The 12,579-nt window shown below is 41.2% G+C and overlaps 1 protein-coding gene across 1 annotated transcript in view; it reads left to right on the top strand.

Moving 5' to 3' along the window:
• LOC108687804 (neurogenic locus protein delta) overlaps window positions 1-12,579 on the top strand; it is a 42,201-nt gene that overhangs the window by 14,251 nt on the left and 15,371 nt on the right. The window contains exon 3 of the mRNA XM_018193770.1: window positions 4,349-4,412. Within this exon, the coding sequence (XP_018049259.1) occupies window positions 4,349-4,412 (64 nt within the window). The remainder of the gene's footprint in view (window positions 1-4,348; window positions 4,413-12,579) is intronic.

Below are 12,579 nucleotides of genomic sequence, written 5' to 3' on the forward strand. Positions count from 1 at the left end.
GAAACTTTTCTGTGCAATAATTCGTAATTGATTACAATATGAGTCGAAAGTTGGAAACTTCAATGGCCGGCTTGATCGAAGCGTGCATTAATAAAACAGGCCACATCGCTTCGCATTAAGGATGGCCCGTGAAAGCGTGACTTTTGTTCGCATTATGGCGAATGAGGAAGGAACAGAGCGGGAGCCATTCATGTTGGTTCTACTTACGAGTAATTATCTAATGTTACTTTTTAAAATATTCGCATAGCCTCCAATTTCTCTAATTTCGAAATACAGAGCTTACGATTAATACACTGTTATTTAATTCCTAAATAGAACTTTGAAGAGATTTCGACTCTGCTTGCGATATCTTTCATAGTCTCGTTCGCGTATTTGATTTTACATAAATTGTCTGCATCGCGACTATCGCAAGTCGCAACGAGCCTATCGCGGTGTCCTTCCGTGACTCGTCTATTTTTACCGCGTTCTCTCATTCCTGAACGTGCCACTCGGCGCATAGCGATGAACGTTCTCGGGATTAGGTAACACGTTTCCGCGACGGCTACGAGGACGGTGGATGAAATTTTCGCGGCCGTCTTCGCGTCGAAAGGAGGAAGAGGAAACCGCGGATAACGAGCGACGACACCCTGCCGATGACGACGACGACGATGCTGCATTTACATGTAGAGCGTTTTCTCTCTTCTTTCCTCTACGCGATCGTCTTCCGCGATGATTAATACGCGCGTATATATATATATATATATATATATATATGCGCCCGCGCTCCGAGATTGCAGCTACGTCCTGTTGTACGTGAAGAAACGCGAGTCGACAGAGAAAGAGAGAAAGAAAGGCGGACGAGAAGAGGAGGCGAATCGGGTGGATAGAGAGGACAGTCTGCGCGCGAGTCGAAGCGAGAAGCGACAACGAGGAGAAAGAGAGTGAGAGAGATCGAAAGAGGAGCATACGCGAGCCCGAGAAGAGGAACGACGAAGCGAGGTTCGGGGTGTTCGGGCTGACGGCGGTGAAGAAGGGAAAAGAGAGGCGAGAGAAGGTGGAGGTATGCTGCGCAGCCGTGGGAACCGACTGCCGAGCGAGCGAGCAGCTCGCTCTCCTCTCCTCTCCTTTCCTTCTATCACGTTCGCCGCCGCGCCTGCCGGCTCTCTCTCTCTCTCTCTCTCTCTCTCTCTCTCTCTCTCTCTCTCTTTCTCGTTCTTATATCATAGCGGCCACGCCGTGCCTGTCGTCTCTCTTTCTGTTGTATTTGACTGCCACGCGGCCTCTCGCTCTATCGCGCGCGCACCGAGAGGACCTTCCGATTATTTCTTCTCTCTCTCTCTCTCTCTCTCTTCTCGTCATCCCTTGCGTTCGCAAGGACTTTAGAATCAAGCTAGGATTCGCGTTTCCTTTCTTCCCTGGCATCCTCACGGGCTCTCAGGCATCGGGCTTCGCCCGATCGTCTTTATCATCCTGTGGATTTCTCCTCTGCCTTCCGCGACCGCGCTCTTGTAGTCGGCGATTGCTGCCTACCGATGCACACGCACATACCTATACTTGCACACGCACACCCATATAGAGGTACCCAAGGCGCATTGTTCCCGCGGAGAACCGCGCCTTTTTTCGAACGCGATTCCTCGCCGATTTCATTCCGATCCTCCGTAATAAATTAGCTGACGATCACGGTGGCATTTGTCTTCTCCGGCGATTTATTCTCTCCCCTTTTCTCTCTTTTGCTCCTGATTTGTTACTCTTACCGCAAAGATTTTTCTGTCTTTTTCTCTTGTTTTCGTAAAGTACACGTCCCCCGCGTGTCTAAAACTTTGAGACGCGTCCTTACCGCGAGAGAAAAAGGCGGTTTAGCCCTGTGTTTCTCTCATCTCGCTTCCGTCTACGCCTATACTATGTCCTGCCGTCGTGTTCGTCGCTTTTTCACCCTTCTCGCGTGTTCGAGGTCCTTGGACCGGTCTCTCAGACCGCATCTCGCACATCTCGCACATCTCGCACATTCGGTACCCCGGCCCCGCCGTAAAAGGTGCACTACAACCTGCGCTGCGCTTCTCTCTTTCTTCATTCGCTTCTTTTAGCAGAGACAAATTGCTCCCGCGTCCTTCAACCCTTTCGCGGCGAAGGGCGAACGTGTACCTGTACGATGTACGTGCATATACCAAGTCAAGTTAATTTAGATGGAAATATGTGTACCTAGCAGATTCAACTGTGTTAAATAATATTATGTATTTTCTTGCAGAAAATTGAAATAATTATTTGAAAAAGCTGATTGATTGTAAATTTGAATGAATATATTTTCTTTCATTTCATTACCGAACATATATATTTATTTATTTAAATTTTGGTTTAATTATCTTGAATATATATGTATAATACTTTAATATTTGGATTATGATGTTACATTGTTATATTTTTTATCTTTTCCTCTGCTTTAGTTTTACACGTTGAGATTATGTTCAAAACGGAAAGGAAAGCTCGAGAGACGAAAGCACAGAGCGTGTAATACGGCTTTCGCATAAATTTCCATGTGTGAGATGACATTCGCCAACGGGATTACCGAGGAAGACTCGTTTACGGGAACTCGAGCGAAACACGGGCGGGAATGGCGACGCTGGCGGATATAAACATTTATTATTCTCCGCGTGGCAACGACTAACGAGGTCGCGTTATAATACCACGAGCTCCGTACGGTGCTCTCTTTCTGTGTTTACTGTACATGCTCGTATGACGTTAAATAATTAAACGACGTATTATCATTACGGAGACGTGTAGTGTAGAGTACAATGCCTGCAAGCTATATTACACGGTAACACCGTCTCTCTCGTTGAGACTTGTCGAAGTGATCATAATGTTTCGTGGTTTCTTGCCGACGGGGAACATCAGTACGGTATTTACGAGCTGTCATTCCGAATATCTCTACCTGATATCTCTCAGCTCCTAAATTACGTCGCTCGGAAGAGCTATGTGTGTACAGCGGGTATTCCCCCTTCCTGTCTCATTTGAGGACTTTTCGATCCTTTTGAAAGAGATTTCTTTTTGACCTATATCTTTAGAATTACTTAAGGTAGAATGGGGCTATTTCATTCATTTCTCATGATATTGTTTATGTTTTCGAGCAACGTATATATTTAAAGGTTATACTGCTGTCAAGAAACAATTAAGATTGTAAGTACGTTACTGCAAAAAGATATTGTTTGTTGTCATAAATTTTATATTACTTTAAGGTTGAAAATGACGGAATAACTTTATTCTTATTGAACAAATGTTATTTTGTTAATTAATCCTCCATCGGGATCTGTAAAGGCACCATCGATATTTTGAATTTATGAATTTTTGTAGATAAATTTAAACCTAATAAAAAGTAAATAAAATACAATGATGCGACTTGTATGATGATGATAAAAACTCGTTAAAGCTTTGACAAGTATTCCAGAATTTTTGCAAATTTTTATATAATCCAGAACAATAAAAAAATTTCCTCTCTCGAAGACTCCTGTTGCTGACGGAAGAGTTAAAATTCATGTTGTCAACAGAGGGTAAAAAGTTATATATACAAGAAATAAAAATATTTACTCAAACACGTTTACCAATAGCACGAAAACGATTTCCAAGAAATCATAGAAGATTATATGAAATCAATCGGCGTAAATTAAGTTAATCGATCGTGACGCACTTGCAAATTGTCTGTTGACAGTTCGTAATGATTTACTTAACGCAATCGTAGTGTCCACGTGTCGGCACTTAGCACGCGCGCACGTGTATCTTGACGGAGGGGTACATCATGTGATTATGGAAGTTAACCCCCATGGGGTTGCGACTCCCCTTGTGCCTAGACGATAACTCGAAAGGGGATGATTTTTGCGCGTGTTCTCCGTCTTCCTGTTCTCTCTCTTTCTCTCTCGCATTCTGTAGATTCCCTCCCTCTCCCTTTGCCAGTGACGCGTAACCGTTTCTCTTCGCTCGTACTTGATGTGCACGCTCGTCGTTCTCGCCGGCGGGCGGACGCGTGGCAACGCGTGGCAGGTGTGCACGTGACGCAGCATACCGCGAAACGTTTAATTTGTTATTAACCCTTTCACCACGAAAATATTTCCTTTAGCGTTACCGTTATATTTCGAAAGTGTACGAGTCATGGTCGAAATATATGAATGACATATCTTTTCAGTTATCAGCACTAAATCTAATTACGAGACTGAATTAAGAGCAATTATTAATTTCCTCTAGAATTTCGCCTCGAAATCTCCTTTTACTTTCCAAACTGATTATTAATTATAATTGTTGATGTTATTAATTCATTAATTTATTCTTTTATTCTGATCAAGAAACACGTAAGACTGACGTAGCTTTCTTTTTCTATTTACAGGGTACATTCTCGTTGATAGTGGAGGCTTATCACGATGCGGACAACAAAACGCATCAATCGGCCGGTGAGTGCATTTTCTCTTTTTTTTTTCTTTTACTCTTTTTGTTTTTTAAATTATGTACTATGATATTGAACACGAGTGCGCGCTTGTAAAAAGTGAATGAAGGATTATCGTAAAATTAGTTCTGTAGACGTTGCGCGCGTTTCTAAAAGCTCGCGAGAGAGAAGGCAAGAAGATTGTAGGGCATGTGTGGTTCAGCTGGCCCATAAGAGAGACACGATGTCTCGTGCACGGACCAGTCGAGAAGGAACTTCCGGTCTCTGAGCATGACACTTACCAGAGACGTTGATTCCTTCGTTTTCTTCCTCCTTCGTCAACTGTCTCTTGATATTCTCTTCCCTTTAAAGTTCCCTCAAGCTAAGAAGGGAGGGAGAGAAAAGGGTAGCTCGATTATCTTACGGTATCGTGTATTATAGTTATCAAGTTTCTCCCATTCATTTCAATTTATAAAATAATTATTTAACTCCAGAATAAAGCTCTACGGTGTGTACTTATTTTGAGATACATTTTATACATTTTGTTATATTTTTTAATTATTTTTTTCCCGATTAATTATTGTCATAATTATTGTCCGTTTTAAAAATATTGTACTTTACAAAATACAAACATATATCATATGAAAAAAATACAAAGAAAAATTGTGTCCTATTTACGAATACTTTTCATCGTTAATTAAACCTCATTTCTTTGAGTTTGCCTTTTTTATCATAAACATTATTTCCAATTTTGCGCGATAGGTCATAAATATGTGTTTGTGTGCCTCGGTAATAAATCTTACGTCGTCAAGATCGGCCGTTGTTCCGCGAACAATCGTCGCGTTTTCATTGTTCTATTCAGCCTCTATTGCTGCTGGTCGTTCCTCGTTTGTAACCGCGCGTTATTACGACAACGCGTCTCCGTTATGTCATAGCGTTGTGTTGTCGACTAGGAGTTGCAGGAGAGAGGAAAGTGAGAGCAAGGAGAAAAGAGACGGCGGATACCGGGTGGCGGCGACGCGGCGGCGGCGACGGCACTAGTGTTTCCTTCCTGTGTAACCGTAGTACACTCATCTTCCATCGCGCTGGAAGTAACTTGAGTAACCGAGTATATACGGGCGCATCCAACGAGCCTAGCTTAGACCTACCATTAATTCCTCTTAAATTTTACATTTCGATGCATTTTGACACTCATAAGGTATCCAATTTGATCAATTTAACTAACACAATGGAGCAAAAATAAACGATTTAATTTAAGAAAATGTATTAAATTTAATCCAAATTTAGTTTATTGTTTACTAGGTACGCGTTATAAGTGGACTTTTAAACTTAATCATAGAAATAGATTGATTTTTATTTTGTGACACACGTGAAAGTTAAAAATATCAAAATGTTATTTAACGCAAGGAATTGGGTTACAATTGCTCCTTTGATATCTATATTGAGAAAAAAATATAGTTAATTTTAATAAATATTTAGTTCAATACTGTCAACTAATCGTATATAAACATTTACTTACAGTAAATAAATACTTGTTTAATAAAAAAAAATGATTGTTAAATCAAATTAACATTTCTTGTAGCAAATAAATATATCTTTATATTTAATAAATATTTAGTTGTAGTATTTCAACTAAATATTTATTAAAATTGACTATATTTTTTTTCAGTGTAGCAATATGGCTAAATTTGAGGGAGAGAGAGAGAGAGAGAGAGAGAGAGAGAGAGAGAGAGAGAGAGAAATTTCGAATTATATTATTTCGCCTTAATTTTCATTTATTTCAATTTTCGATGTAATAATTACATGTAGAATTTTATCGGAGGCGGATACAACTTGTAAGAACCGCGCACCAGGCGAAACTCGGAGTGCGTACGGTTTTCTGTACGCACTCGCGCGCAGGTAGCATACGCATCCGCTTCACTTTATTCACTCTCGAGATCGGCTTTAAAAACGGGGTAAGAAGAGCGAGACCACTTAATTTCTTCCTCGAGAAGTCCCGTGGGGCCCCTCCAGTAATTAGAATCGGCCGACGGGAGAGAACGGAAGCTGCATGTATACGCGGCGGCCGCACGCCCTCATGCGTATCGCACGCACACGCGTACATCGTTCGGTTGATCCTTGTATCACCTATCCTTGTATCACCTACCCTCGCCACTGCCGTCGTCGTCGTCGTCATCGTCATCGTCGTCGTCGTCGTCGTCGTCCAATTAAACTTAATTTAACTGTTTCGGCGCCACGCAGCGGGTACTTCATTCGATCTCGGGCTTATTTATCTAGGCATCCCTTTTTCTCTCGGATGCTTTCTCCCAACGTGGAAGCAGTTGCTCGAAACGCGCGAACAAGTTTGCGAATGCAAAGAAAGTTCATAAGAGTGTGAAACTGGATCGCTGTTGGATCGAGAAAGCTCGGAAGCTTACGTGGGAAATCTCGTTTCAAGGAATCTAATGAATGAACCGAGATTACCGTGCGCATGTCATCATCTTCTCATGCGTGTTTATGCCGCTAATAAAACTCTTATTGACTGTTGATACGGAAACCAGATTAATTTCTTACGCCGTCTCGTATAATATCTAGGGGGTAAGTTAAACTTGTATTTCTTCATTCATATATTGATTTGTCCATTAAAATAATTGAAAATTTAACGATACGTCTAGTTTAAAAAATATTTTAAAAATTAATTGTATCTCTTTTGCATTGCATCATTCAAATGGCTTCATTTTGTATGGTAATTACATGTATTTTGCGTTGGACGAGACGTTGGAGAGAACGTTAAACTATCGCCAAAGCTTTTTTTCTCTGTCTAACATAACGTTTGCGGTCCAAACGGGGCAAGAATCTCCAGTCTCTGGATTTTATCGTCGTCAACGTATCGTTTACCTTATATGCTTCTAGGTATCTGCGGATTCTTAGCGCGTATATGTTTTATAAAGTCATCGACGTATGAAAATCTGTTGTCTCACTGTTCATCATTTTCTCGCACATTTGTCGTTTCGCGTCGAATACCGACAATGGAATTATATTAGTCATTAGACTACTGCATAAAAGAAAAATGGATTTTCGAAACCTTTATAACCTTTATAAAATTCTTTAAATTAACAAATTATATTCCATTAATAAATAATAATAATAATAATAATAAATAATATAAAAGAAATATTGTTTATTATAATATAAAGCAAGAAACATCCAGCTTGGCTCGCAGTTCTTCTATCTTTCATATTTATTAATTTTAAAAATTTTTTGAGCCTTAGTATCTACATATAATATAATTATTGATAAATTATTCCATTAGAATTTTCGTTCTGATAACATTAAAATTAAATTTAAGAAAAAAAATAGAAATAATTTCTCGTTGACGTGTCTGAGACTAATTTGAATCCTAAAAGGTTAATATACCACGATAGTGTCTACACTAATATCCATGATGGGTCCCCAAACATCGTGTCCCGGATATATACCTAGCCCGGGGCTTTTATCGCATATACACCGCTTACATTGTGTTCCGTCTACCGTGCTGCTGCTCCGGGCACAATATAATACCCACAACGCACCGGCGAAACGAGCCCTTTATTGCCGCGTTGCTCGGATGCTGCTTCCTTTCTCAGGCGAACACCACCACCACCACTATTACCACCATCACCACCACCACCATCACCACCTCCTCCTCTCCTAACCGCCGCCCCCGCTCCTAGCGTTCTCGCCTCCTTCTCTTTCGGGCGTCCCTCTTCTTCCTTTTAGTCGCCCATCTCACACACACACACACACACACACACACACACACACACACACACACACCACGCATACACCCATTATCCGCGTTGCGTTACGTTACGTTGCGTTGCATTACGTTACGTTGCATATATATGCCACGCCGATGCACGCATCGCGCCGCGCTGCACCTGCGTTCGGAGTTGCATTCGCTCCGCGTCGCGTGTCGTGAAAATTTCGTGGGAATCCCGCTCGCCGCCGCTAATTGTCGCCGCGACGTTTCTCAAGGACGGTTTCTCATAATCGCGGGAGAGCCGAGATCCGCGAGGAGAGATAAGATCCGCGTTTTTAATTCTGTTACAGAGCTTAATAACTTCGTATTATTACAGACTCTGTATCGAATTACTCGTTATCTTGGTGAATTACCTTTCAAACGATATATTTCTTGCACGTATATGTAGCATAAATAAAAATGAATCATTCATATGCGATGTATACGCGCGAAATGTTCCAACTAAAAATAAGAGACTTTAAATAAATATCGGATGGTCTTAAAATCTCCTTTTTTTTTTTATTCCAGTCTAATTTTATTCTCGCCGATGCGATGTTATTTATAAATCTCAGCGGGGCAAGGTGGTGTCGCGCACGAACGATTACACGTGTCGATGAGAGCGCTCGACGAGCTGATCGATCGATCGGTCCCTCATGTGTCGAGCGTGCACATGAAGTGGCATTATTGTACGCGAACCAGTTTCCTTTGTCGCTAATGACGACGTTTACCGACATCCGCCTGCTCGGTGCGCTCGGTCGTTGCTCGTTTTGGTAAAGGCCGATCGGATTACTACTCTTCCTTTCCTTCATTCATCCGCCGTAGCGCCAGCGGGGTAGAGAAGAAAGAAGAAAGATTCTTCTCTCTTTCTCCTTCTTTCTCTCGCGTGCCATTCGTTTGTCCGTTTGTTCGCGGTGAACCGACAGCACTATTTATTATGAAGCATTATGGGATAATACACGCGTAAAGAATTAAATGGAGATCGCGATATATATCCAGCCATAGTACTGTTAAATGCTTCTTTAACACACGTATTTAAGGAAACGGTAAATACATTTTTACTCGTAATATCATCGTCGGTTCGTTAACTAGGTACTATATGGACGTTCCCGAACCGTCGATGTATATTCTTTGTGCAAAATCGTATATTATATATTATTTGGAGAAAAAAATTTAAATGGACTGTTGTAACGTTTCAAATTATTAATTTTCGTTTCTGAGTTTCTTGTTTCGAGACTTGAGTCAAATTTACCATTTTTGCTTAGGATTGTGAGAAATTTTATTTTATCTTTTTATAAGACAAATAATTAAATCGCTGAAATATTAATTATCGATGTTAAAAAAATCTTTAATAAAACACTAATCTTCATCGTGAAATTTCTCTTAAGGATTATAAATTGAATTTATCGAAAAAATTATAATACAGGTAAAATGTCTCTTGTATAATGTCACATTTGTTTCCGTTGCGTCGACTGAATGTGTTCAGAACATATTGGGCGGACTGACATCCTACTTGAGAGTATTCTATTCATTCTCAATTGATATAACGCGTTAGCTCTTCGCGCGATGCGTACGCATGCACATATACACATACGAGCGAAAGGAACTCCAGTAGTAGTCGTGGTTCCACACGTGACTTACGTCACCGTCGATTGTCAACCGCTTTTTCCTGCCCAGTCTCTCGTGCTCTCTGTCTCTCTCTATCTCTATCTCTCTTTTTCCCTCCCTCTATCTCTCTTCTTCTCACAAACAGAACACCGTTGCATGGCGCGACTCGCTCTCTGCACATCACCCGATGCACTCGAGAGAGCGCACCTGCCTTCTTTCATGATAATAACGACGGCGATAATTGGCCGCCTTCCCTGCGCACTCCACGTGTCAACCGACAAAAGAGAGAAAAAAAGATCAGGCTACGTCTTGCCTCGCGATTAAGAAAGTCAATGAAAAATAATATAAGTCTACTTTCTTAAAATCTTGTGGAAAAAGATTTTAATCTCTTCAAGTGGAATTCAATTTAGATTAATCTTCGCGAATTTTTAAAAGTCTAATGAATTAAAATTGATTTTATTATGTTACATTGGAGATTGTAATTATTTATTAGAATACTTAAAAAATGATTGGCTCTATATTGGGTCATGGTCGCCAAAACTCTGTGCGACCGATCTCTCTATCTGCTGAACCTTCAGTGGGGGCGGAGCCGGCGGCGTTTCGGAAGTTAATCCATCCGCGTTCAGGTTTTACGATCCATTTCGCTAAATAATCGGCGCGTCGTTTTTTCGCGCAGAAACAGCACAGCGGAAGCAAAGCGCCGCTGGCTACGTGCCAGCTCTTTTCTCCTTCTTTCTCTCAGGGCGATACTTGTTCGGCAGTCGCTCGTTTCTGAATGAACAATAGAAAATGTCGGCTACGCGCCGGCGCTGCGCGTCGTTAATGAATACCTTGAATCGGTCTGGCCTCGAGCACGCCGGGTGTTTACCGGGTATATATGTTGGTATACGTGCGCGGACCGTGGTCAAGTAGAAACGAGTGGCGGCGATCTCTCATCGCAAACGTATGTATGTACATCCTAATGTTGTCCGGGGGAAACAGCAGTAGGAAGTTGTAACTTTGCCGATACACGGCTAGTAGCGCGCAACGTAATCACTTTCTAGCGATTGTAAACGTGGATTAATTTTTTCCGCGCATCTTTCCGAACGTTGTCTACGTATCGAAACGTCAACTATCATATGCGCGTGCATATTTGTGCCTTGGATGTTTGACTTTTGTTAGAATTTGTATAAAAGATGCTTTCTAAATATACATATTATTTAACGAAGATGCCGTTGACAACAGTGATTATTATTTCTTAAATTTTTCGCTTAAATATTTAAATGTATAATAAAATGCAAAAACGTAATTGCTTCAATGTAATATTATTACATTGGTGTCGATTAAAATTATGATATCAATATAATTTGTCTCTTTAGAAATCTACGTCTTTGCAAAGATTTATAAACCGATTCATCTTCGAGTATGTTTTGCTCCGTGCATTTATAGTAGCTCTCTGGGGATCGAACGTGAAACGGTGTAGCGTGCGAAGATCGGCGTTTTCGGAACTCGTAACAGCATCACCTGGGAAGATAGCCCAGTAAACTGCCTCTCCCTCCTATATGTATACACACACACACACACACACACACACACACACATCTCTCTCTCTCTCTCTCTCTCACTCATTCTCGACTCCCGTTTCGCCGACAGCCACTTCCCTTCTGGGAAGAGAGCCTGATCTGACTCCCTCCTTAAGTATCTTCGGGCACGCCATCGGCAAAAACTTTCGTCCTTTTGTTCCTTCCTCGCTCTTTCTTTTCCTCGCTCATTCGTTTCTTCGTTCTTTCATTCTTTCTCTTCGATACGTGTAGTGAAGAGAGAAAGAAAAAGACACAGTGGCGTGTAATCAAAGGGTCCTTTTCATTATCAGCAAATCGTATCATTAAGTGATAACAATATCAATTGAGTCTGAAATACAGAATTTTCTCGGTCTACACATAATTATATTAATAAGCGAGGATACTTCAATTCCGCGATTAATATCAAGAATTTTTTCGCCAATAGTAATGACATAAATTATTTTATTAATAAAGAAACATTAAAAATCAAATTAAAAATCAAAAGCAGTTTTTATTAAAAATCAAAGCAGTTTTTATACTTGAAATAGCTTTTATACTAATCGCGTTTCTATGTTTAAATTTAATAATAATTTTAGAAAATATTGATCGTAATTCTCTATGATAATAGAAACATAAATTGCGAAAAACTTATGTGTTTTTGAACTGTCATTGCTCAAGTTATCGTGTCACTTTATCGGTCAGTGATGATTTTCAAACTATTGAGATTCGAGCTTGCCTCTTGACGACTACGCTACTGATCTTACTACATGCGATAGACCGCAGTGGAATCGGTGTGCCCGATACGCTACCAGTTCGACTGCGAGGCGCACGAATACGCGTGTGCACCGAAAACCGGTGCCGAGAGATGCAGGTTTTTCGGTAGGGCACCTGATCGTAGCCCCGGATCCTAATCTGTCGGGCTATTACGATAATGTGCCCTGGTGTAAGGAAGGTTGTAGCCTCCGCTCGTTCGTTCGCTCATCCGTTCGTTTACACGAAAGCGAGTAGAGACACCGGACGAGAGGACGAACCAGAGGCGAAGACGAGAATGAAGTGTGAGAGAGAGAGAGGGGGAGGAGGGGGTGAAGAGAATAAAAGACAAGGAAGGAAAGAGAGAGAGAGAAAGAAAGGATGCCTCTTTCCCAGAGCCGCAACGTGGTATATACTCACTTACTCTCTTTGTGCCGGATGCGTGCCGACAGAGTAGCAATAGCGGACGAACGTCCGGTCTGCTCTCTCTCTCTCTCTCTCTCTCTCTCTCTCTCTCTCTCTCTCTCTCTCTCTCTCTC

Source organism: Atta colombica, unplaced genomic scaffold, assembly GCF_001594045.1.
Source record: "Atta colombica isolate Treedump-2 unplaced genomic scaffold, Acol1.0 scaffold216, whole genome shotgun sequence".
Classification (NCBI taxonomy): domain Eukaryota; kingdom Metazoa; phylum Arthropoda; class Insecta; order Hymenoptera; family Formicidae; genus Atta; species Atta colombica.